This window comes from Centruroides sculpturatus, unplaced genomic scaffold, assembly GCF_000671375.1.
Source record: "Centruroides sculpturatus isolate CEXI.00-Female unplaced genomic scaffold, Cexi_2.0 scaffold263, whole genome shotgun sequence".
Lineage (NCBI taxonomy): Eukaryota > Metazoa > Arthropoda > Arachnida > Scorpiones > Buthidae > Centruroides > Centruroides sculpturatus.
Genome location: NW_019384587.1, coordinates 374,175 through 402,164, shown reverse-complemented (window position 1 = coordinate 402,164; position 27,990 = coordinate 374,175). Strand labels below are relative to the sequence as shown.

At 33.1% G+C, this 27,990-nt stretch overlaps 2 protein-coding genes across 4 annotated transcripts in view; one reads left to right on the top strand and one right to left on the bottom strand.

The window, feature by feature from the left end:
- Nucleotides 1-944: 944 nt before the first annotated feature.
- LOC111624657 (synaptic vesicle membrane protein VAT-1 homolog-like) overlaps nucleotides 945-27,990 on the bottom strand; it is a 41,679-nt gene continuing 14,633 nt past the window's right edge. The window contains exons 1-9 of one of the 3 annotated variants that reach the window (XM_023367561.1): nucleotides 21,600-21,766; nucleotides 21,310-21,525; nucleotides 21,094-21,236; nucleotides 20,918-21,021; nucleotides 18,377-18,432; nucleotides 17,872-18,066; nucleotides 9,628-9,717; nucleotides 9,432-9,543; nucleotides 945-1,864 (exon numbers count right to left, since the gene is read on the bottom strand). In XM_023367561.1, coding sequence (XP_023223329.1) covers nucleotides 1,854-1,864; nucleotides 9,432-9,543; nucleotides 9,628-9,717; nucleotides 17,872-18,066; nucleotides 18,377-18,432; nucleotides 20,918-21,021; nucleotides 21,094-21,236; nucleotides 21,310-21,525; nucleotides 21,600-21,707 — 1,035 coding nt within the window. In that variant the 5' untranslated portion in view covers nucleotides 21,708-21,766 and the 3' untranslated portion in view covers nucleotides 945-1,853. Of the gene's footprint in view, nucleotides 1,865-9,431; nucleotides 9,544-9,627; nucleotides 9,718-17,871; nucleotides 18,067-18,376; nucleotides 18,433-18,462; nucleotides 18,519-20,917; nucleotides 21,022-21,093; nucleotides 21,237-21,309; nucleotides 21,526-21,599; nucleotides 21,767-27,990 lie in introns of those variants that run through there. The other 2 variants (XM_023367560.1, XM_023367562.1) reach the window with 2 other exon arrangements.
- LOC111624658 lies at nucleotides 14,221-14,869 on the top strand. Its single transcript, XM_023367563.1, has one exon. The coding sequence runs from the start codon at nucleotides 14,293-14,295 to the stop codon at nucleotides 14,773-14,775; it is 483 nt and encodes a 160-aa protein (XP_023223331.1). The 5' UTR covers nucleotides 14,221-14,292; the 3' UTR covers nucleotides 14,776-14,869.

Sequence of the window (27,990 nt, the reverse complement as noted above, 5' to 3'; positions counted from 1 at the left end):
CTTCCCCCGTGGGGGGGGGATTTTTTGAAAAATTTCTTCTTAGTGTACATTCTGTTGACATACGCTATTAAAACGCAATCAAAAACGCAAAAACCCGCATCTAAAATAGTATAATAGAAGCCAAGGTCTTCATGGTAAGCCTTAATCCTCTCCCCCCCACGGGGGAATATCGAAAAATTTCTTGTTAGTGTACATTCTATCGATGTACCCTATTAAAACGCAATCAAAAACGCAAAAACCCGCATCTAAAATAGTATAATAGAAGCCAAGTTCTTTATGTTAAGCCTTAATCCTGTCTCTCTCCCCCACGGGAGAATATCGAAAAATTTCTTCTTAGTGTACATTTTTGTTGACGTACCCTATTAAAACGCAAAAACCCGCATCTAAAATAGTATAAATAGAAGCAGAGTTCTTTACCGTAAGCCTTAATCCTAACCATCTCCCTTCAGTGGGGTTGAATTTCGACATGTATATTATATAACAACACATGCGTATTCGAATGCAGTGTTGTCAAAATTTCAAAGGAATCGGTAGGAACAAACGAACATTACATTTTTATTTATATAAATAGAAGATGATCTGCTTTAGTTCATTTTCACAGAAAAGCAAACTTAGGGATTCATACTCGTAGCACCATCTGTTGGACATAAAAGCCTTAACCATAGATGATGATATTTAATTTATATGAATGTTTAATGGAATAATATACAGCCTATGTCCACCCTGAAGTTCCATTCTAAATATTGGTGAAAGAATTTTTGAAATTGGATGAGTAGTTTCGGAGATTACCTGCTACATCCAAACTTACTTACTTACAAACATTACCTCTTTATAATAATAGTATAGATTGATAGTAAATTTTTAATATGTGAATTAACTTTCACAAATTTGAAATTATGATTAAGCTTTTTAAGTGTTTGTTTTTATTTAAACTTAGAATTAAGTTTAAGTTTCTGCTCTTTTATTGTTCACTTAGATTTACAAGATCACAGGCAGTAAAAGTACATAGCACGCACGGCGGCCAAGACAAAATTGTGAGGCACAACATATACAATAGTGATGGTTGACATGTCTGGATGATTAACCAGACCACATTGGAAAGTCAAATATCATGCACTAACAGTTTCTTTACACAGCTGCTACTGTAAAGAGTTACCTGTAATATTTTATAGTTAGGACATATGCAGGCTCGGAAGCACAGTCTGTTTAAAAATTGGCATCAAAATCCCCTTTCCCATTTTGTTACATATCCAATTTGTTTTCAGAACAAACTTTTAACAAACAAAGCTTAATATAACAAATGATAATGATGATACCTAAATCTAATATTTACATTAACTGAATCGAAGAACCCCAAACGTGGTGGAATGCAATTTTTAAGAAGCACCTTTCAGCAGTGATATGTAATTATTCTGAATATAATATCAGCACTGCATTATGCTGAAAAATTCCAATGTCAGTAATCAAAAGTAAGAAAAAATAAAGAAAATATCAAATAAATAATACAAATCATTTGTAATATCAAAAAATTATTAGGGGAATACTTTATATAAAGATTCTTTTTATGATTTGAAAATAGATAATAAAAATCTTCCCCATCTGAAACATTTTTGTGTCACATTTGATTTCAAAAAACATCTGAAGAAAAATAGTGACACATTACTAAAAATACAAGGAATTCTGCAAAATGCAGTTTATAGTAGCAAGAGCAGGAACATTTAACAGGAAAAATCACATACATTCTTCATTGGATATTTGTACCTATTGTAGGCACTTTTCTTAAGGGATTTACTGAAGCATACATCAAAACACAGTTTCACAGATGGCAATTATCATTTCCAATTAGTCCCTTGTTAACTTGAATCTGCAATTAGAAAGAAATTTATTATTTAAATGAAATACAGTTTGTTTTTTTTTAATTTTACATTTATATCAGTTTAACATTTTGTAAAAATTTAACTCTTAATTACAGAAAACTAGACTATATTTTACTGGATAATCTGTTAGAGATATAATGATTTTTATAATTTGAAATGTTTAAATCTAATTTTAAAAAATCTAGAGTTTTGTGCTAAGTGAATTTGATAGATAGTATGAAGTATTACTTATACTATCACTTAAAATATTTTAAACTAATTAATTAAAGAAGTCAGTATATTTATTAGGATTTTAATGTTAGTTGGTTGCATTCAAAAAGTTACTTAGACAGTTGTTCTATTTGAGTTGTCAAAATATCTAATGTTAATCTGAAGATGGGATTGAAAATCCCTAAACCTGCTTAATCTGAATAAATATCCAGACTTTCACCCTTTGAAGCTTTTTTTATTGATATCATGTGGTTGATAATGACATAGTTAAGCAACTGGAATGTTTTATTAACAGTTTTTCATTCTAATATTTTTTCAGAATATATCTGTTATGCAATCAATATTTGCTCTCTAAAGAGCCAGAGAATAAGTTCTATGTAAAATGAAGCTTATTACTGACAATTCTCTCATTACATTATATTGAGGTACTATATGTACGGTACCTCAACATATGACTACTCTTAGAACAAACCTATCATAAGATCATTTGGTCACAAGTTGTATATGTAAACAACAACACAATGCATGCCAGATGGTAAAAGGAAGATCAGTATTTGCTACAAAAGTATTATATTACCCATTAAATAGTTTCCTGATTGTTGTATATAACATAGGGAAACTAGGGTGATCAGTCAAAAATGACCCCCCCAATATTTTTACACTTTTGGACTTGGGACCTTGAAATGTTGAGAAATACAAAAAAATTTAGGGGTTTTTCTATATTTATAGATGTTAATGGGCATGATTTTGTTCACCCATTTGAAGTTTAACTCATATCTTTTGTTGAAAATTTCTGAAATTTTGCAGGGAGATTCATGTATTAGGGGGATTGATGATTTTAAATTTTGATGGTTAAAGGTGAAGAAGTGGTGACATAGATAGGGTTGTGTGTCATATCTCAAGTAGGGTTGAACTTAATGAAGATTTTACTTTTTATTGGAATTTATAGTTTTATAAAATTCATTTCTACTCTCAAAGTTAAACTTTTTCCATTTTATAAAAAGTTCTTAAATAAAACATAACAGATGGCACCACATGTAAATTTGAATGTTGTTGCTGGATTTTTTTCTTATTGTAAATGTTAAAATTATAATCTGTTGATATTCCTGCTGTTTTTTAGCCTCTGAGAAATTTTTATGCTAAGGTAATACTATAATATTGATTAGTGTTTATGCTATAAACATTTATAATTTATGAAGTATAAATGTCATTAATGACAAAAACAGGATGTACTGTACATTGTTTTAATGAAGCTATTAATTATAGCTAGTATGAAATATACTATAGAGAATGAGATTTTGTGTACAGTTATATGCAGGGCTATGAAGTCAGTAGATGAAGTCCCCAGACTCCAGCTCAGAATTTCAGAAACCCAATTCTGACTCTAACTCCTGCCTCTAAATATTAATAATTTAAAACATTTTGGTTATAATAACCCAGAATGGCATTTCAACACTACCACGCAAATCATCAATCAACTTTTTAAGTATTTTTTAAGTGAATTATCTCACATTCCTATAAAACTGAAAGTATTTATCTTTTTTCATGGTACTTTTCATTATCATCACTATCATCTACATATTCAACCATAAATGATAAATGTTTTCCATCTGTGGTTTCAGTAAAGTATTCAAGTATACTAGATTTAACCAGAGTCATCTTAGCCATTTTGTAAGTCTTTTGACAATTAAATAAAAATTTAGAATTAGCTAACATAATGTATTCAATTATAAATTTCTGAAAAGAAAGTGAACAGTAAGTAGTGATATGCAAAGAAAGATCATGAAGAAGGTGAATAATCATAAAATAAGACCTTGCATTACAAGAGGCTCCTATAATGCAAGATAAGAGGTTAATCCTGTACATAATATGGAAAAAAGGAGTTGGAGTTGCCCCATTTTTCCAACTCCAACTCCTGCAGCAATGAATTTGTTTCCAATTCCACAGCTCCCTTACGTGTGTAATATAAATGCTTTTTCAAAACAACAGTTGGAACTTAATTATATCTCATGGGCTCAAAACCAAAATATATCTGCTTTGTTATTCAGACCAATTTACTAATACTTTTACATAAATAAAAATATTTCAAGGATTTGGTAACAATAATAATTTGTTAAATGATTATGATAATTTTAATTATAATTTCTCTTCAAACTGTAATAATACATTATTGTAAAAAATTCTTTCACAATAATTACAACAAATGTGGAGCTTATGGTTGGCATTGGGTTTTTTAGGGTACTAAACATGTGAAAGTCATTTGGTGCTAAATCTGGACTACGTGAATAATACATACCGTATTAGCCCGAATATAACACGACCCCGAATTTAATGCGACTCTGAAATTTTCATAAAGATATTTAGAAAAAAAATAATACTCATAAAAGAATTCAAAGAAAGTAAAATTCAATCAGATAAGCATTTATTTAGGTAATTATAGCTAATAACACAGGTTATCATGTCATGACACAGATTACAGGTTATTCATGTCAATAAAATTAAGTAATGTAAAACAAAATTAATATTACGTAAATAACAAAAAAAAAAGGAAATGTTTATTCAGAATCTGAACTGTTTTCAGAATGAGAACTCATTGATGTCACATCAGTATCATCAGTATTTTCATTCACGCTTTCAGTCTCCCACAAAATGTCAACTTCCGTCCCATTTAAATCATTGGAAATGCAGCATTTCTTGAAACCTTTAACTATCGATTCAGGTTCAATCTTCTGCCAGGCAGTCGCAATCCATTCTCCTAAAAGAGAGACTGAGGGTTTTTTTTATTTTTCCTGAAGGTGTCAATGGATGATTGCCAAATAATAGCCAATTGTTGTATTCTTTTCGAAAATTCTCTTTAAATGGGTTATTAACCACCACATCCAAGACTTGCAACTGAGAAGTCGTACTACCCGGTACTATTACAAGATCGGAATTCAATGCCTCAATTTTTTCCTTAACACTTGTCGTAAGGTGGCCTCGAAATGCATCAAGGACTAGCATGGAGCGGGATTTTCTCAGAGAACCTGGCCGTTTCCCCCATATTACATTCAACCAGTCTAATACCAACTTCTCTGTCATCCAACCTTTTTCTTGGACCTGAAAAAAATTCCTGGACACATCTTTTCTTTGGGCATTGTTTTACGTTTCAATGTAATGTAAGATCGAAGCTTTTGTCCGTCAGCAGTAACAGCAAGCATAACAGTAATTCTGGACTTTTCATAACCAGCTGACTTCAATAAGACCGTTTTTTCACCTTTCTTATTTACCATAAGGTCGGAAGGCATGTCAAAATAGACTGGTGTTTGGTCTGCATTTCCCATATTTCCAAGACTCTAGTTGTGCTTTTTGCGTAATGATATAACATGGCGCTGATAAGCCAACAATTTTTCATTAAAGTCGTCAGGAAGTTTTTGCTCGAGAGTTGTCTGCCGTAGTGTTAAACCATTCCTTTTCATCATTCTTCTACACCAACCCATACTTGCCTTAAAGTCCTTTCTAGGAATGTTTAAATTAGCAGCCTCTTCTAATGCTTTAAATCTTATGACTTCACGGGATATTGGGCACCTTTCATTTCGCTTTTCTATTACGAATTTTAACACTCTCTGCTCAACTTCATTAAACCTTCCTTCTTTAGGTCCACTAAAAGATTTTCTTGAAGAATTTGCATTCTTATATTTCCTTAAATCTTTTCTCCATAGGCGGATGTTTACTTCTGAAACTCCGTATTTCCTCGAAGCTCTCAAGTTGTTCGTTCTTTCTGCCTCGTTTGCAACCATAATTTTAAAATTCATATCGTAGGTTCTCCTGGTACCTTTATTTATTTGACTCTTTGATGAGCCTTTTTTCTCAACACTACCTTTATTACTCGCACTCATTTTTTATGGGCAATAAAGAAAAAAGTAAAGTAACTGTCGCTAGTCACTAGAGCAAAAAAACAAATGAAACAAAACAGTTGCATGAGACGTTAACAAGTGCTTACAAGACATAGCCTTACTATAGTAGCGCTATGCAAACAAAAGTGCAGGCCTACTAACTAGATCACACAGTTGTTTTGAAGTGGTCTGTCGAGCTAGGAATTGGTCAGACGTTCAGTCGCGTTTCAACCTCTGTAGGAAAATGTCCTTGTTTATATTACATTCCATTACTTAAACCCCAAATTTAGCGCGAGTCGATTTTTTAACGGAAAATAAATGGTCGAAAAATATCACGTTATATTTGGGCTAATACAGTATATTGCTCCATCCATTTTTTAACATGATATTTTTCTGCACAGCTGTATCTGACTTTGCATTGTGGAATTCATAATGTCTTTTCCAAATACAGGTAACCCCCGTATAACATGGCACTTCTATAGCACGGGTTCACTCTAACACTGTTTGAGAATTGGGAACATCCCCTGTATAACATGGTGCTTTTATAGCACGGATTCACTCTAACATGATTCAGGAATTGGGTATAACCCTTGTACAACATAAAATGTGATAAAGGATGAGTTTTTTATACGTCCGCGTAACTCCGCGCGAGCATTCTAATTGTTTTATGGCTACTTTGAATGTTCTTTCAACAAATAATCCATTTAATGGTTAAATTATACAATTGGGACCCTTCTTTTGCCTCTAAAAGCTCATTTTAGAATTATAGATTCCTCCACACGATACTATTGATAGTGCGGGCGCCGCCGTCTTTCTTTCACCGTCGTTCCTAAATGCCTATAAACAGCAGCGCACTCCCGTTGCAGAGTGACCACTATTAACTACCCACAGAACGAACCCACAGCATGAGCATCATCAACTGGTAACAGTTGATGATACTCATGCTGAGATCATCATATAGGATGAATAATCCTCTGGTAAAATATTTACTTAAATAATAAGTATTTTACCTATGAAAAAAATGAATAAATCGGATTTAAATAAGGATTTAACAACATGTTTTTTAATTTTTGGAACCTAACCCCCCTTTTCGCACTAGTTTTTGTTTTGTATAACACAGATTCGCATAACATGGCAATTTTCTGGAATGTAACTCCTGTGTTATATGGGGGTTACCTGTACTTGAATCAGTTGCTGATAAATTTATCACAGACATGTTTTACTGAAGTAGTCAGATAACATGTTGGACTCCCTCTCAAGACTAAACCTCTGGTTATATCATTTTTAAGCAGCTACTTGTATTATACTCCTCAGTCCCCCTTTTTCATCCCAGCCAAAGGGGTTTTATTCCTCAGCTGGGCTTTCAGGAGGGGGGTTTTCTCCCTCTCTTAACATTTTCACTGATGTCTCAAAAGGGACAATATGATGGGTGCCTCCTTTGTCATTAAGGACTGCACTACTAACAAGTTTCTCTACTTTGAAAACTATCAACTGGCTGGCTACTGCTCTATTATGCAAGCAGACCTTTTTGCTATTTAGAAGGCAATTGTCTATATCAATAACAGCAGGCTCTCCAATCACCAAACTGCTATCTGCTGCATTAACAATTAAGTGTCACCTCTAGTGTTGCTACCTTTTCAAAATTGCTGACCTGGACAGGGTCAGAAATTTATAAAAATTGGAAACACTGTCTTGAACAGGTAACCATTTTTGAAATTTTGTGTTAGCCAATCTTTATTAAATTTACAAGTTTCCTTCCTCTTTTTTAGAGCTTTCAATTTCTTGAGTTGCCATATTAAATAATTAAAATAGAAATAATAAACTTGTAAACTGAAACAGCACATTCACTTTACAATAGGTTTGTTCTAACACAAGTCCCTAACTGGTTTGAATTTGAAACTGTATGAGGCATGTGCAGTGTCATTTTACAGCAAGAAATGAACAATGCACATGCCAGTTTTAAACTAGTTAGGGACTTGTCTTGGAACAAACCCAATATTTGCCAGAGATATTTGCAAGTTAGAATTTTAAAAATAGAAAATTTTACATTTTCTGTCACTCAGCCTAGGGATAAGATGGAGATAACTTTGGGTGGGAGTGTGAAGTTAGTGTTTAACCGTTAAAATTAAATTTATAAAAATATTTGCGAGTATTTTATTTGTTTTATCACAATTTCTATGAAAACCAGAGAAATTAATTATTAATCTGGACCATGAATTTAAAAACCGGCTTGACCAGGTGAAAACCAGCCTGGTGGCAACACTAGTAACCTCTCTAAGCTCACTGATTTTGAAGTTCTTAAAAATAGGGACAATTACATAGCCTTTTCCTGGGTTTGAGGGCACTGGGCTGGATGGTAATGAGAGAGTGGATGCCCTGACCAAACAAGCAGCCTCTTCCTCTGCAACAGTTACTTATGGCAGGATCCTTTTTCTAAGGTTAAATTGTTTTTCAGAAACTTGTGGACTTCATTTACACCACTAATGTGCTGGAACTACAGTTCAACAACTAGGACTTTCACATCTACCTGGTATTCTACATATGTAATTTTGTTTCTGTAATACACTGTTTACCAGAACAAAAACACTTATTGTGTTAGTAATTTCACTACCCTTTGTCCAGCAACTACAATATTACCCAATGCCCTCCAGTGTTATCTCATCTGTTGGGCCTAGGCTTGCCTTGTCATCATCCTGTAAACTTACTCTTTAATGTTTATACTAATAAACTATGCAAACCTATGTATTTGGATGTGCAAAAATTTATATATTGGGTATTAATATTTGTAACTTGGACATTGAACTGTATTTTGTTTGGTATAATAAATGCAATGCAGAGGCACCCACAGACTCTCCCTCTTTACCAACTTTTCTTTCACTCTTTCCTTCCCCTTCTACTTTTTACTCTCTCAACCTCATCTATTATCTTTTCCTCACACTAGGAAATAACTTTGAGTGGTCTTAGTATTTCTGCCCCATTTTGTTACTGTCTACTGTTCCTTTAGCTAGAAAATTGTCTTATAGTGCACTACTGACTATGGACAGTGCTGCCAACAAATGTCAGTCTGTAGAACCACATTTCACATAGAGGTGGAATTGAAGCTGTTACATGATGCACAATTCATTTTTACTACAAGTGACAAACAGTGAATAATATCACTGAGTAATCACTTTTATTGAAATAATCCTCATACATAAGAAATATTCAAATGTGACTTCAAGTTTTTTCTTAGGTAATTAAATAGTGTTTTTATTATGAATTAATTCTTTTACCTATTTATAAAATATATACTAAACCTTGAAAGAGAAGGAGTGTGTATAAAGCCAAAAGAATTTAGAGCTCACAAAAATGTTAAAGCCTTTAAGAAAACAATTTTAACATTCAGGTTATATAAATTGTAAAAAGAAAGAATTGGAAATAGAACAAAATTTATCTAATATAAACTTAAAAAATTACATAAAAAGTCAATTACTTGGAGGAGGAGAAGATTCCTCCTTAGCTTCTTTCTCTGTATCAGTACTCTCTCCTGAAGGAACACTTGTAGCTTTTCCATCTTTGGCTTCTTTTTCTTTTCCTTTAGTGGGCTATAAATTATACACATACAAGAAATATAAAGTCAGTGTCTTTTTAGAGATTTTTTTAAAATGCAGCATTTATTATGAACTTACTTGAGGTTTAGGTTTTGGTTCCATGTTTGGATCCAATGTAATCTTTCCCACATTTTTACGGTCATGAAGCCTTTGCATAGCTTCTGGAACCTGAAAAATTAATAAATTAAAAAATAAAAATATTAACTGATTACATATTTTTTCTTTTATAAAATAACTGATTTTATAATAAACTGATCATTTTTATTTTATTACATAAAATATAAAATTTTATTTAACTTATTTTTATAAAGTTTACAATTCCTCCATATTGATTCATACAGTTTGTGTATTTATCAATATTTCTATTTTAACTGTAATATAATAGGGACACATCAGTATGTAATCTATGTACTTTAATTCTGGACTCTGATATTTAATATCCTTGATTAATTTTATGCTTTCTTAAAAAGATCAACTGAAATTTGATCATCAGTTTGGTTAAACTTGAATAACTTCAACTATTCAACTCTTGTGATTTTTATAACTAGCATCCTGCATACTGGCAATGCAACTGCACAGTATGTGAGAGTTGCAAATTTGAGTTCTACTTTGGGCTCATTCTTTTCTTCCAGAACCTTCTAAATTAATTATTAAAATATTAATTTAATTATAATTATTAAATTTAGCAAAAGATGGTGGCTAATGTTTCCTCTAATGCCAAATTATTATACTTAGCATTTAATTAATTAAAATAGTAATAATATAGCCCGATATAATTTGATGATTGATTAGCTTTAATTTTACAACTATACAATGGTGGATTTATTTATTTGTTTATAATAGTTTAGAATTTTTTAACAGTTGTTATATTGTTATATATTATTTTAGGAAATATATTAATAATAAACTGCAATATTGAACATGTTATATTGTTAAGAAGTTTCTAGACGTTGATACATATACCAATAACACAGCTCAATGTTACACTTGTTTAGGTAGCTAAGCTAAGCTTTGACTTCAGTCTGGCATAGCACATGGCACCAGTATCAGCTGAGCATGACATTGCAACATAACTTATAAAGTGAGAAACTTTTGTATGTGCTACTGTTTAAAAAAAATCATTAAAAAATGTAAAAGTTTGTAAGCATGCTTATGTTTAATAAAATGCTACACCTAGATCTAGGTGTAGCATTTTATTAAAGAGAGTATTTTCAGATTAACCTATAAACTCTATAATACAAAATATTAAAATTTTTAAAAAAATTATTAGTAATTATGAAATGTTTAATAGTCCTACAAAATCCTCTTCATCTCTGGAAAAATGTTCTCTTTTTTGAGAAAAAACACTGTTTATTCCTACTAGTTTTCTCTCTTAGATTTTCTTTTATATAACATATTTATTTATCCTTGAGAAAATTTGATATTTAATATTTTATTATAATGAAAGTAGAAGGGTTGTTATATAACAGTCAGTAGAGTGAAGATAAAAAAAATATATGTGTGGCTACATGCCTGTTTTTATTATTATTATTAGTCTATAGTTTTAGTTTAATTTAAATTCTAGAATTTTCCTTCTTTCCAATTTCTGTTCCTTTGTCTCGGACTTCTGAGAACTCGTCTCACTCCTAACCCATCAGGGGGTAGCGTTAGAACAAAAGGAGAAAACGAGGTTGATGGGAAAAAAGGAGAGTTTCTAGAAGCATTCTTAGGCCGGACTCGGAGAGAGACAGACGAGTGGCAGCAGGCTCTTGAATGGAAAGTCGAGGAGCGCTGCAGAAGGAGGCCGTAAGAAGCGGATCGGTAGAAGAATCTGGTCGACGATTATAGAGAAAAAACCCCAAAACTGACCCGAATTGTATTAAGAGGAGAATAAACAAGAAAGAGAAGCCAAGACGAGGAACAGTGGAGAATCAACTGAAAAAATTCTGTCCTTTAATTCTTCTCATTTCCCCTTCTACTTTTTCTATTTTTAGTTTAAGTTAGGTTAAGGTTTACGTGTGCAAATAAATTGTCGGGAGGTAGTTATTGAGAAATTAACTACCAGTCTATTGATATACCTGGTCACTGAAGATTGTGGAACCGTTTGAAGGAGAACAGCAGGAATCCAAACCTATTCAGTATATATATTTCAAATTCAGTGCGAAATTAAACTCATTTAATTGGTAAAATGTGTATGTGTTTTCCTGTCTGGGTTGAGCATTTCATATATGAATGATGACTGGTGGTCGTATGGTCTTGAACCAGAGACTAAGACCACTGGCTATTTATATTACAAACCCGCTGTAATTACATGTGCTCACCTAATTAAAAGTTTTTACATCTATGTGTTAAAAGTATTTTACAATTTGTTTGGANATTTCATATATGAATGATGACTGGTGGTCGTATGGTCTTGAACCAGAGACTAAGACCACTGGCTATTTATATTACAAACCCGCTGTAATTACATGTGCTCACCTAATTAAAAGTTTTTACATCTATGTGTTAAAAGTATTTTACAATTTGTTTGGACTGCACATGTTTTTTTCATAATATAAAACACATTTTGTATGTTGTTTTATATTTTATTTGTTGTTTTTTATATTATTAATTTTAGTCTCCAGTAAGCAAGTATATATTTATTTAGTTGTTTTTTTCTGTAAATATATATTAATTCGCACTTATATACTTTGATTTTTGTTTTGTAATATTATTATTTTATATGTGATAAAAGAGAATAATTAAATTAGTTATCAATATTTTTTCCTTTTTTTTGAACTATTTACTATTAAAACAACACTATCAGATATAAAATAGATTTTTATTAAAAAAACACTACAACCACCAGCCGTCAAACCACTTCATGAGGCCACATGACGCTGGAGGTTGGAGACAACTTTATACATGTCTGCGAGAGGCCACCACTAAGATGTAAAACGTCGTCTTACGAAGCCAGGATAATTTAACCTTGAGTGAAACTACATTGGTTATAGCGACATTGGGTGGTCAGATGGCTCTGTATGACCCTAACTAGTACAACCACCTGCGCATCAGATGGCAGTTAACATGTTAAAGTTAAGTTTTCAAACAACTTAATAACCTGAAGCATGCTCCTAAAAAGTAGCTGAAAACATTTGTTTTTTTTCCCCCCACATGTGCTAAAATACATATGTATAGTGTGTTATGTTGTTTAAAGCTAGAAGTGTTTTTTTCCCTCTTCTCTATTGAAAGACAGTCATGATTTGTTGATTTTTATGGTGATATACTGCATGAGAGGAGTCAGAAGTATCATACAAATTTTGGCTCTTATTTAGTGATGGTCGGAAATAATATATATCTAGTCACAAATATATATCAGTTTTAAACTGAACTCTTCAATAGTCTCTTAAAAACCATATTTTCTTTCTTATAGAAAATGGGAAATAAAAGTAATAGATTACCAGACCTGAAAACTCCTGGAGTACTTAGGCTTCAAATGTAATTTCCATACAATTAATTTGAAGGTAGAAATTTAGAAATTTGCATAATGAATTGATTTATAAAATTCTTTTGTCTAATTCCTTTGGAAATATTAAAATTACTTCTAGAAAGAATATAATAAAATCAGATGAAAATCACAAAACAAATCAAAACATTAAAATTTTGAAGTAAAGTTTCAATTTGCTACATGTACAGATAAACAATTACATTAGAATAGCTTCAAAATAAGCATAAATGTCTTGAAGTAGTGTTTGTTTCATCTAACATTTCAATGTCCCATGACAAGACAGTGTTAAAAAGATCTGAAGAGAAAGTGAGAACAGCTTTGAAAATATTAATAAAAATATTTTAGGATAGAAATGATATATGAAGAAACTTAGTTTTCTCAGCTAGCAGAATATTAAACTTAATTCAAATTTGTCGACCATGTGCTTCACTAACCTGCACACTTGAAATCCGAAAGTTTGTGGATCGTCACAGCGAGAGTCTAACAATTATTTTTGGACATTTAAGTAGTAAGTACGAGTATTTTGTTTTCTCAACCAACCCCCGAAGTAGAGATGCAATCATCGCAACCGGAGACAGTCGCCAAGGTTTCTGTGAAACCACCGTCTTTTTGGAAAGCAAACCCCAAGATTTGGTTCAGGTAGATGGAATCGCAATTCTTGTTAGCGGGAGTCACAGTAGAAGTGACAAAATTCCATCACATGGTTTTGGCACTCCAGCCTGAGGAGCTAGCAGTTGTGGCAGATATCATCCTAAATCCCCTAGTAGATAAGCCATACGAGGCTCTTAAAGCCCACCTGTGCCGGCAATATGCCAACAGCGAGGTGCAGAGGCTAAAGGACTTAATATCAGGAATGCAGCTAGGGGATAAGAAACCGTCCAGACTACTCTTAGAAATGCGCAGCAAGGTGTCAGCTCAAATAGGCGACGACCTACTAAAGTCACTGTTTTTGCAATGATTGCCATCTAACGTTCAACAGATCTTAGCTATCTCCAACGACAGTCTCGACAAGCTGGCAGAGATGGCGGACAGGATACTAGCTGCAAAGTCGAGATAGATCCCGAGCCAGAGATCGGTTCATGAGCCGCCAGAGACGTTCAAAGAGCCAAAGTGGCTCAGCTGGAAGGCCAATGCTGGTACCACCAGCATTTCAAAGAGAAAGCACAGAAGTGCATCAAACCCTGTAGTTTCCAACAGGGAAACTAGAAGGGCAGTCACTCGACGGGGTGAGTGGTGGCACTCTGGAAATTCACTGCCTATGCCTTTATGACCAGTTGATGTGCAAACGTTTTCTAGTGGACGCAGGGGCAGATGTGTCTGTTGTCCTTGTGCCGTGTAACCAGGCAAACCGATCACCCAAGAAACTGCAACTCTTCGCAGCTAATGGGACCACAATAAATACATACAGCCAAAAGTTGTTTAAATTAGATCTAGGTCTCAAAAGAGCTTTTCACTGGCCTTTCATTCTTGCAGCAGTCTCTCAACCTATTATCGGAGATGATTTTTTGCGCCATTTTGGACTACTGGTAGACATCCACTGCAGCCGTCTTGTAGATCCACTAACACAGATGAACTCTAAAGGCAAGATTATGGCCGGACCCCTAACCACCATTAGATCTGTGGGGAAAGATACGCCATTTCATCAGCTCTTGGCAGAGTTTCCCAAGCTGACAGAGGTTTCCACGGCACCCCACCTTGTCCGACACAACGTACAGCATCATACTGAAACCAAGGGACCCCTAGTTTTTTCCAGACCTTGATGTTTACCACCTGATAAGTTAAAAGCAGTGAAACAGGAGTTCGAATTTCTAGTTGCACAAGGCATCTGCCATCCCTCAAAGAGTAGTTGGGAGAGTCCACTCCATATGGTGCCAAAAAGCAATGGGGACTGGCGGCCGTTGTGGCGATTCTCATAGGCTAAACGCAGCCACCATCCCAGACTGATACCCTGTGCCACACATTCAGGACTTCATCCAAATGTTGGAAGGAAAGCAAATATACTCCATCTTAGACCTAGCAAAGGCATACCACCAGATCCCAGATAAAACAGAGGACGTTCCAAAGACCGCAGTTACTACGCCATTTGGATTGTGTGAATATCTTTTTATGCCTTTTGGTCTCTCCAACGCAGCTGCTACCTTCCAGTGTTTCATGAATCAGGTCCTGCAAGGATTGGAGTTTTGCATCCCATATTTTGACGATGTGCTCATTGCCTCAGCAGATGTAACAGAACACTTACAACATCTTTGTATGGTATTCAAACGTTTTATCCAATATGGTGTGAAGCTGAATGCTTCAAAATGCATCTTAGGCAAATCAACTATCCCCTTCTTGGGCAATCTAATATCCCCAGCAGGCATTACGCCCTTACCAAGCAAAGTATCGACCATAAAGGAATACCCTAAACCCACAACCATCAGAGAACTCCATCGATTTTTAGCAACGATAAATTTCTATAGGAGGTTTATCCCACATGCAGCTCACACACAGGCAACCTTACACGCATATCTTAAAGGGACGACTAAGGGGGATAAGATAAAAATCGAGCTGTCACAAACGGAGATGGAGGCTTTTGAGAAGTGCAAGTCTGACTTAGCGGAAGCCGCCACACTGGCTCATCCGTCGACAAAAGCACCACTGGCAATCGTCGTCGACACATCTGACACCGCAATGGGAGCTGCACTGCAGCAACAAGTGTCTAATCACTGGCAGCCGCTAGCCTTTTTTAGTAGGAAGTTCTCACCAGCACAGCAAAAATACAGTGCTTATGATCAGGAGCTGTTGGCTGCATACACTGCTATCAGGTACTTTCGACATATGGTCGAAGGTCAGCCGTTCATATTATTCATGGACCATAAGCCATTAACGTATGCCTTCCCACAAAAAACCGACAAATGTTCTCCTAGGCAGCTGTGACACTTGGATTTTATCGATCAATTTATGATGGACATTCGCTTTGTTAAAAGAGAAGACAACATGGTAGCAGATGCCCTCTCGCGAATCAACATATCCACCATAGAGACACCGTCGTTTATCAATTTTCAGGAGATGGCCATGGCGCAACAAGGGGACAGCAAACTGAAAGATTTTTTAGCAGGTAATACACCTAGTGCACTCAAGTTACAGTCACTGCCAGTGGGAGAGCTAGCCATCAACCTGTATTGTGACACCTCCACTGGCCAAATATGACCTTTTGTGCCTAAGGACTTTTGTTGGCAGGTCTTTAACAATCAGCACGGATTGTCTCACCCTGGTGTCAGAGCTTCAGTTAACTTGTTCAAAAACGATATGTTTGGCCGTCAATGAGAGCCAACGTGTCAGCATGAGCCCGTACAAGAATTCCTTGCCAACGAACAAAAGTCTCTCGCCACACTAGAAGCCATATGGGTACCTTCGTTCCCCCAAATGCTAGATTCGAGCACATACACATCGACTTGGTAGGCCCCTTGCCGCCATCGGAGGGATACTGGTATTACCTCACCTGCGTGGATCGCTTTTCCAGGTGGCCAGAGGTGTTTCCATTAGTTGAAAGCACTGCACAAGTAGTAGCGGAGATATTTTATTCTGGATGGGTAGACCGTTTCGGCCTACCACTACGCCTAACAACCGATCAGGGAGTTCAGTTTGAATCTTCACTGTTCTCAGCCCTTACTTCTTGGTTGGGGATGGAGAGAATCTGCACGACTCCCTATCATCCAGCAGCAAACGGCCAAGTGTAACGGTTCAATCGCCAACTCAAGGCAGTGATCGTGGCACATACTGCAAGCCAATGGACTGCGGCACTCACTACAGTGCTCTTGGGTTTTAGAGCCGTCTGGAAGGACGACATCCAGGCAACAACAGTGGAGATGCTCTATGGAGCCCCCATACCAGGTGAGTTTAGCTCCACTGTGACCATCCTGACCCAGCTACCTTTGTCAGTAGGCTGAGAGAGGAGATACAAAAACTCAGACCTGTGGCACATCGTCCCAAAAACGCAGCAGTGTTTATGCACAGAGACCTTCCCTCCTGTTCACATGTTTTCCTGAGGACCGATGCTGTCCAAAAAGCACTACAACCGCCGTACAAAGGGCCATACCATGTATTAAAACGAGGAACCAAAACCTTTAAACTAGTGGTGTGAAATCGGCACATCAGCGTCAATATTGACAGACTTAAACCAGCATACATATGTGCAGATGACGCAGAGAATCTCCCATCCATAACAGAGACAACAACAAAAGCATCAACAACAGTAACCCCAGCAGAGAGAGCAGCAGTCTCGCCACCACAACAAGATACCGTCACACGTGCAGGTCGTCTGGTAAGATTCAACCCCAAATACTTATAAACATTGGTAATATCTTGCTGTCACTGGCAGGGGACTACTGTTTCAGTCGCGATCTACTTCTTGTTAAGCCGTAACAGTCACGAGATATTTCATGTACATATATTAGTCGCGGACCACTTTCTGTAAAGCGGTAAAAAAGCCAGAGCAGTAGCGTAGGAAGACTGGAGACACTTCTGGACTAACTGTCTTAGCATCTGGCCGCATGTAGCTACGCTCCACGTTTCGTACAACTGCTTATACCCCAAGTAAAATTTAAAATTGGAGTTAGCCATTGTTATCTCTGAATAAATGTTTTTATATAATATTGATACATCGTGTCAATCAATTAATTATTATATCGGCTAGTTGGGAACAACCCAACAAGGGCTACATCATTGATTATTCTTTCAATATAATAATATTGAAAGAATAATCAATGTATAAGAATAATCAAGTCTCAACCTTTTATACTATGTTATTTTTCTTTAACAATGCTAATAACTTATTGAATCTGCCTCATACTTATGTAATGTTAGCTGTTACTTACATCTTCAAATGCCCAGGTAGAATCAATGACAGTTTTAATCTTTCCTTCTTTCCACAACCTGAACACTTTTTCAACAATACCTCTGATGTATTCATGACCTCCTTGTTGGTAAAGCAGGTGTCTAAGGTTGAAGCCTGAGATTGACTTATTTTCATCAAACAGTTTTATTGGGTTTACTTTATCCACTTGCCACCACTGAAAAAGAATACTCATACTGAAATGTTTGAAATTAAGATGTACGAAACTCTCCAAAATTATGGAAAATTTTTAATATTTCTTCCTTAATTATGGAAAATTCATAAAACTATATAAAAAAATATATATAACTTTGAAAATACACAAGAAATTCTTTCAGTAAATGCTCGTACTAAGAAATAAGCATAGTTTGAACAAAACATGATAAAATTAACACAACAAATTCAAATTAATATCAATATAAAATAAACATTAAAACAAAAGAACAACAACAAAACAAACACAATATATAAGCATGCATTGTACTCACAGACTTAGTTATACTAAAGAAACTTTTTGTCTCTCCAGTAACAATGCTGGAAGAACCTGAAAGAGAAATACTTTAATATTACTCACTGATTTGGCAAAACTGAAGAAGCTTTTGGTTTCGCCAGAGACAATACTTCCAGTTCCTGCATGTAAGAAAATAGATCAAACTTTAATAATCTCAATAAATAATAATGTTAAATATATGAAAAGCCATAATTCAGTATATTAGTATATTCATATATTATAACTCATTCTGACATTACTGAATTTTTCATTTGTAAATTATCTCTCATTAGTTTTTGATTATGCAAAAAAGATACTAACATCTGTTCTATATTTTGATTAAATTATTCTATAGAATTTAACATTTACTGATTAACTTTTAAAAAGTTAAAAACCACTCATATTTGGTGCTTGGAGTGCATAGATATCATTAAGTTTCTGCAGAAATGAGTTGCCCAAATTTACATTAAGAGTGCAAAACACCAAGTAGAAAAGTAGGTCCTTCACAAGTGCAAACGTTAACAGAAACTTCAAAAACTCAGGCAACTAAAGAAAATGTATGGTTGGAGTTTACAAATGCTTGTGCTGACTGCCACCCATTCATGTATTTCAAAATCATTTGCAGTGTGCATGGGTATCAAAGTAATTTCAATTGATGCTTCACTACCAAGAGAAACTATCTTTTGCAAATACCTGAAATAGAAAAACAAGATATTCAAGAAACTTGTAATATTTTAAATGGAAAGGATATCCAGTTGGTGCTTGATGAGTCCGTGGACATTAAAAATAGAAAAGTTGTGTGCTAGTACTGTAATGAACATAGAAAAAGTGATCAGTCCCTAGTAGTGAAATTACTATATGCCTTGTTACTACAAAGTTTATCAATAAATACAATGCAAATGTCATTGTAGGTTTAGTTCTGAGATAGCTTCAAGTAGTAGAAATAAAACCAAAGTTTATTGTGTTGTGAAAAATAATTTGCTCTATATTGGCAGCAGAATGAAGGCTGAATGCAGTATGAGTGTTACACATGCTATCTGCTAGGCTCATATTATGCATCTGGCTGCAGAACTGCAAATGTATTTGAAGGTGCTTGATACAAATATAGCTTGTTTTATAACTGTCCTTGTCAAAGCATCTACTTAACAGCATTTTCAGAACATTCCTTGCAGTTGGAGAAACAGCTGTATATTTCCTATAACACCACTTTTGACAAGCTAGAGTACTAGGATGAATGAACTTTTGTATCATGCTGTTAACTAATTTTTAACTTAGCTTTAACTTGTTAGCTTTGTTTAACTTTAAGGAGAGTCTGAATGGATAACTAATACAAATGAAGGTAGGACCTTCAATTCTGTAATCACACTGCTAATCTTGCCTAACTTTAAGGAACAGTTAGACAGCATATCTAGTGTAGGTGAAATTTGTAAAGCCACAAGTAGGTTGGAAGGATTAATATTTTAACATGTCATATGATGATGCTTTTGCAGTATGCTTCCCAAGTAATGTGACTCTAATATTCCACGCAGGAAGCTGGATGAATATCTCTCAACTAACCATCCATGTCTGTAATTTTGGAAGGATGTTGTTGCTTGATCCTATCTTATGATATTCAGAGCTTCCAGAGACCTTAAATCTGTTTCTCCAATTGAGACTAACATATAAGGTTAAGTTACAGTTGATTAAAAATTTAAAGAATAACACAAATAATCCAGTTACTTTTTGAAAATTGGTTAGTCATGAACTTGCAGCTTTGAGCTAGCTTGCAATTGATGAACTGATAGTGTTTTCCACCAGTGCAAATATTGAGAGGAATTTTTCCTGACTGAAATATTAATGCCTAAAAGAACCAGGTTGACTGAGAAAACCTAAACCATTACATGCACTTAGCTTTCAACAAAAAGACAGTGAATGAAGAAGTTATTGTTGAACTATAGGAAGATGAATTATTGTAAAAGAAATAAATGGTCATTAAAGGTTCAGTATATTTTACTTTTTTACTACAGTAGAGCGTCGATTATCCGAAAGTCAATCATCCGAAAGAATTCCTGTCGGCAAATTTAAATTTTCGCCAGTGCTGTGGTGCTGCAATCTTTGNTTATTTTCAAAAAAATATACGTATTTTGGAAATGTTGAGTCGAATTAGTCTAGAATCGATTAATTTTATGAAAGAAAACCTTTCAAACAGCCGTAGTCCGTAAACTATGATTCCTACAAAATTGATTCATAAAGAACGGAACGTATCTACCATCTTATAGGGGGATCTACTGTAATATATATATGTAATGCTTAATTTTACTGTAAGTAAAATTAATGCATAAAAATTAATTTATAAAAGCATAAAATTAGTAGCTCTATTAATTAGATGTACAAAAGTTAAAAGATTCACCATTACTCTTATAAAACAATTATCTGTAATGTCAGAATTGTCTAATGCATGTTTAGATATAAGGCATTTAAAAAGAGGTTACTTTTATGTAATTCATTGGCATGGTACATTTCAAAAACTATATTATATCAAAAATAAACAATCTCATACCATACAGTATATATCGTCCAAGAGGTTTCAATAAACTGTAACCTTTATTAACATCTTCTCCACATAAGCAATCTAAAACTAAGTCAACACCTTCTGGAGATAATCTGAAAACATTTTTATGGGCTTGTAAATTAATATAGTGACTTGAACAATTAACAGAAATTTGAAATAACTACTTTTTCACTTCTTGTACATAATCTACTCCATGATCAATGAGATGCGTAACTGAACTTTTTATATCTTCATGTTTATGTTTAGAAGCAGTTCCAATCAAAGTAATATTTGGAATCATTTTAGCCATTTGAGCAACAGCTTGACCCTAAATTTAAAGTTTTGCAATATGAAACCTAAAAGTTTTTAAAAAATTAATTTATTAAAAAATAATTTCTTACCACACCACCACCTGCAGAATGCATTAAAATGGTATTTCCTTCACGTAGATTACCCACTTCAAATAGTAGGATGTAAGCTACTACATTATTCAATAACAGAGCTGATGCATCCTGAAAACTCATTCCTGGTGGAAGTTTGTAGACAAATTTTGCTGGAACAGCCGTTAATTCTGCCCAGGCTTTATATTCACTGAGAGCTGCTACTTCGTCTCCTACCTAAAATTAAATATCCATTTTGTTTTTTAAATACAAAGATTTAAAGTATTTTAAAATTTTAAAACAATTCTTACCTGAAAGTCTGTAACATTCTCTCCTAAGCTTTCAATGACACCAGCACATTCAAATCCCATGATAAAAGGTGTTTTTACAGGATTGTCCAATACACCCTGTCGTACCATCACATCCAAGAAGTTAAGACCACTAGAAGTTAAATATGACAATAAAATTATCTATATAGAATTTATAATTATTTTTCTTTTTTTGTAACTTCACAAATCAATTCTATATTAGTTTGCTTGCCATTTACAACTGTAGTTCATAACTTATTAATTTTTGAAAGTACAGTATTAATAATGTAAGAAGACATAAGAAGTTCTTACATTTAAATTTTATTTCAAAAAGTAACAGCCAACAAATTGTAGTCCAATATATTCAAATAAAGATCTAAACTACTGGATTATTAAAAAGACTAATAGCACTTCTATGTAATTTTGTATAAAGGTAGCTAGGTAAGCAGAAACTGGATTTGTCTCACTCCAGGTTTATCTTTTCTTCCAAAATGTCCTAAATTATATTAATTTTAGCATTAAACATAATAATAGTACAAGACAGCAAAGTAACTGCTTATCTTCAGACCAAACTATGTAACTTAATTATCTAACTAATAGCACTATTATAGTCCATTTAATAATCCAGTAGTCTAGATCTTTGGTAACAAATAAATGTATGTACTATGCTAGCTTCCATGCTTCTGATATATAAATACATTTAATATACAAAACAAACTGTATAGTATTAATATATTTACCACCAATAATTACATAAGATATAAATATAATAAACTGATAAATTTCATTGCAAGATATGCAGAAATTAAATCATGTAGTATTTATTTGTATGTGGAATTTAAGTTTCTACTGTTTTAAAAAATATTTTCAGACTCTCTTCCATGAAAGTATACCTCCAACAATGATCTGAAAAGCTTGAAAGTATAGAGATTTTATATATACTCTTTTATTGAAGAGTCAGTTAAAAATTCAATTTATTATTTCAAAAACAAAATTTACTTTTAATGCAATAATTCATTTGTTGATTTTAAGATAGAAAATTCCCAGAAAAATTGCTATAAAATTAAACAACTTAAAATAAAAAACTTTTTAACAGTAATTTAAAACCTTTTTCAACAAGTTTAGAAACTATCTTGCAGGCTACCACGAAGCATGACAGAAAAACCATATTACTAAAAATTTATATAGTATAAAAATATTCATGTGGTAAGTTTGGCAATGTTGAAATTCATAATGTCAAAAAACTTTCCATGATAGTTTTTAATGTACCTTTTGAGTTTGAACAGTTTACCACAGGAACAATTTCCCTTTTTTTTTTAGTAACATTCAGTGTAGCTGAACCTTATTGAAGGGGAAATCTTTCTTTCTCAAATAACTTTGATTAAAAAATCTTATTAGCATCATAACTTGAACAACTTAAAATAAATTTATAAACTTTCTTTGGTCAAGACATTCTCCAAATTTTGTTAATCTATTTATTTATCACAGAATACATCTATTAGTGGTATTTGTAATGTACAGAGTCTGAATATCTAGTTATGTTGTTACTAACCTTGCAATTTATTGCCTAACTGAGTGTAGAAGAAAAAATGTCAAAGTTCATTTATTCCATTTGTCAAATTCTTTCATTATTCAAAAGCTAAAAACAAGAACTAGCTAGTTTTTTTTTTAGTTCATTTACTTATTATTTTGATGATTATTAATGTATGAATTATATTACTTACATAAACTTATTACTTGTATTAGTAACGTGGTAATTTTCCAATTTAAATACTATTAATTCATATCAAAGGTTGTGGCGTCAATTTGAAAATCTTATTAAAGCAATGTTGGATTTAAAAGTTGTATTTGACATATGTGACAACCAAGTGCGATAATGAAAAAATTTACAATTTTCCTTTATTATAATTATCTTTTATTTTCTGATTTACTTGTTAGACATACAGTTTTTGTAGTTTCAAACTATGCCAGGAAGAAACAAATATGAAGAATTTTTATTTCTTTGATATTTTCAAAACCTCATCAGAAGTTTATAGTTTAATAGCAAAATTAAATGAAGATTAAAGGTATCAAAAATTACTTTCTTCCTAAATACCAAATTTCTGTTTTAATATTTTGTTCTTTCAAAGTTAAATCAATTAGGAGTTTATAATTTCCACTAATTTACCGTCTGGACCCGAGATAACTCGGGCAGGTTGCATAACGTTACAAAACAAACAGTCGTTTGGACGCCCATTTTTTTTATTTTTGGATGTTTTTTGTCTCCAAATTTTTTCAAAAATTTTTACCCGCGCGAAAAAATTTTATCGCGATTTTAATATACCTTTAATGACGCACGATTAACACTTAATTGTTTTTTTATGGAATTTATAATCAAATTTTATTCATCGTTCTACAGTTCTAGTGCAGGATTTTACTTCGATAAAGTTATTTAAACCCTTCTCCTCCTGAGACGTCTGAGAATGTCCCGGGAAATCCAGCACCAGCTGTTCTCAAGGTCATCCAGCTGTAAACACAATAACTCATCGGTGTCAAAGCAGAAAGGCGAGACAATGGAAAATAAAGTTTGAAGCTTTTTTTTCAAAATTAACGCATTTCTTTCGTTTTTTTCAGTTTTAAGTATTTTTTATGTTTAATTAAAAATTCCTAAACGAAAATTAGGGAACAAGTGGTTAAAAATAAATTGCATTACAAATGCGAGAGTTAATTTAATTTCTTTTCAAAGCATAAATAAGATAATTTTTAATGAACTATGTCTTTCTATTTTGAATTTTTATAGAAAACTTTTCATGGTTTTATTCTGTTTAAGTGGTGGTGATCTTACACAAGATCGAACTTGTACGATTTGGTTGAAATTTAATAAATTGAAGACAATTGAGCAATTTATCTTTATCTTCCTTAACTATCTGATAAACTTTAAATATAATTCATTATGCAAATTTTAAGATTATCATAATTTACAATAAAATTTTGGGAAATATAAGATTATATAGTCTTGCCATTTCTTAAATTTCATCTTAAATATTCAAAAACAAAAATTTTTTAAATTGAAAAATACAGTTTGTTTTCTGTTTATATATGATATTCAATCTTATATAGTTAATTACGTTGATTTAGATATATAAAATCTTATTTTTATATTGAGTTATATTATTATACTGCTGACTCGTGTTATCAAATATATTTCATCATTTAGAATTTTTCTAAATAAAATACTTATCCAATATTATCCTCCAATTCTTTGGTCCCACAGTGAACAAGAATCTGTTATTTTTAGTTATCTGATTCAACGATGGTCTAAATTCAGGCTGTGTGTTTCAATATTAAATAATTCTTTGTTAAATAGCAGTGTTTTTGTTTATTTAAGAATTTTTTTCTCATTATAGAACTACTTATATCATAAATAATAATAATAATTGATCAGTTACGTTTCAGCAATTATAATTTATATTAAAATTAACAAATAAGTTTATAGCTATAGCTCGATATAATCCGGCAATCGTTTGGTATCGGTTTATTTTGCCATTTTAAAACTATTAATTAAACATCAGCTTCATAACCTCAAACTGATTTTTATAACCAAGATCAGTGACAAAATATTGAAATCATTTATATTTAAGTATAGATTGCAATTTTTAAAATTTATAAATGTAGTCTAGTTAAATTAAAAATTATTATTAATGGAAATACAGACTTATACATAACTTATTAATCCCATTAAAAACATCACGAAAATCATCGTTTCATAATAATATATGGGTCATTAATGTTTAATACATATTTAACAGAACATAAACTTTACTACAGAATTTGATTTCACAACATTTAAATTTTAAAATGTCGCCTTGGGAGGGTTCCGAAATTTATCATTTTACATAATTAAATAAAAAAAATGAATTTTTTAAATATAAAAGCAAAAAGACAGAAGCACGAACAAATAAGAAAGAACAATAGCAAAATAACGTGTAGAAGAAAATTGATGAAAAATGAAATATTGTCAAAGTTGTCAAGAATGATAACGTAGCAGGCGCAATATTTTTGCAGCCAAAGCGTCGACTAAATGTTGTTTCACATTACATTAACTAGCGTTGAAGCTACCATAAAATATGATACTTTCAGCACCAGTTAATACACCAACACCAGCCGGTAGGGTCGACTCGTTGGCACCTTCCACCCTCTTATAATCACGCTTCAATACGTAGGCTATATACGATCGAATCACTCCACATGAAATTGCCAGAGATGATTAAAATGTAAAACCTTTAAATTAGCGTTAAAACTTTTAGTACTTTCAATATTTATATCCCGAGAGCTATGTGATATTAAAATACATTTAAGAGAAGTTTATTAATAATACGTTTGACTGATTGTTGTACTGTATTTTGCAGAATATAGTCGATCGGCTATGCACAGTTTGCTCGACGAATTCTATAATAATTTACGTCTAATTTTACGAATTAATTATTGCAGTTTACCGCATTTTGACGCATAGGCTATAACACGCACTCTCTCAAAATCGCCCACATTCTAGATTATGACGAAGGTAGGGCTTATGTTCTCGCGTTTAACAATTTAAACAACTTCTGACTATCCCGTAGTGTTTTTAAAGGAAAATGGCCAGACCTGGCAAAACAGGCACGGCCCGAAATTCTTAGTGTATTGTCTGTACGGAAACCCGTGCTTCGGTCCGTTCCGTACGTTGCAAAATACGGGCGTAAGTGTTGTTTACGAAAGAATACAACATATAAAGGCCTGCATAAAAATCTATATACTTCTATTAGTAGTCGTCCAAACATTTATTAAATTCTAAGAATCCGGGGAAGTCGGAAACGGAAATCCCATATCCGTTTCTGTTTGTCTAATTATCTAATAATTCGACAGATAACAAAGAAAATGCTTACTAAGCGACGGAGTTTTAATTTGTGATTAGCGTAAATCCAAATTTATAAAAGGACGGAGCGAAGAATATTCATACTACTGTAGGAAGTCTTTTCGTCCGATAATTGTTACGCGACGTAAAACGATACCGTCTGTCATTTCCCGTTAGAAAACAGTCGAAAATATTTTTCTTTCTGTTTCCCGTTTCCACCTAACCGATATAAACACAGTAGTCACATTTAATACGACGTCAGAAATCACACCTGAATTACGTGTAACGATTTCGAAAGACGTTACGGGTTCTGAATATTCATAAGCAGTCAAAAATTGAAGTCTTGGATTAGTAATTCCACTCTTTTTTCCAATTTTAAGTAAATAGCTATTCTGGGGAGGGGAAACCTGAAATTTTGTTTATCTAAAAGTCAAACTATTTTAATACAGTATACTTCTTTTCATGTGGGTGCAAATATATATGAATACTTGATTGAAAATAGAGTTGTTTCTGTACTTTAGTACCAAGATGACATTGTTGTTCGATGATGATAACGTTTATAAATATTAAGATATATATTATATTATACGTAAGAAATATTAAATATTTCTTTCTTTTCTGCCGTTACGATTCACCAAAATGACTTCGTTTTATTAATACTTTCTGCTATCGTATCGGACTTTATTTTTATCAACGTAGAATAGAATTGTTGTATTTTTTTTTTTACTTCCAACTATTTGAGTCTCTTGCTACTAATCATTTATTATTCTAGTACAAATCCGAAAAGTTTAGATTTTTACTTTCCAGTCAAAAATAACCCCCCAAAAAATTTTTATATTTTTGGACTCGGGACACCTTGAAATGTCGAGAAATGCAAAAAGATTCAGGGTTTTTTCTGTATGTATGGATGTTAGTGTGTGTTCTGCAACTTGTTTGAAGCTTAATAATTTCCGTGCTTTTTGTCGAAAATTTCTGAAATTTTGCAGGGAGTTTTTGCGTATTAGAGGAATCGATACTATTAAATTTTGGTGGTTAAAGGTCGAGAGGATGAAGATAAAGGGGGTCGTGTGTCGCGTCTCGATTAGAGTCGGACTTAATGACGATTTTACTCCTTATTACAATTTACAATTTTTATAAAACCCATTCGTAACCTAAAAATTAAGCTTTTTTCTATTCTATTTTATTACTATTAAAAAATAAAATATCATAACAGATGGCGCCATACGCAGTTTTAAATGTTGCCAGGAAAATTAAGCAAGTTGTTGCTGGATTTTTAAAATATACTTTGGTCCGCATATAACAAAAATTTCATAGAATCTTAATCTGATAATCTATTAAATAATGGATTTTCTGAATGTAGCTTAACTGCTCGCTGCTTCGTCGCAACAAGTTAATGCAACCATCCATTATGATTGTAGAAATAAAGAATCGGCACTTATCACTTTGCCACGAATTTCGGAGGACATTTCATCAGATAATTTTACGAAGTGACGTTTTCCCTTCTTTCTACGCGAACGTCGTTAG

Bases quoted from the DNA above. Each gene is read 5' to 3' on its own strand.
- LOC111624658 (XM_023367563.1), top strand. From the start codon at position 14,293: ATGTGCAAACGTTTTCTAGTGGACGCAGGGGCAGATGTGTCTGTTGTC.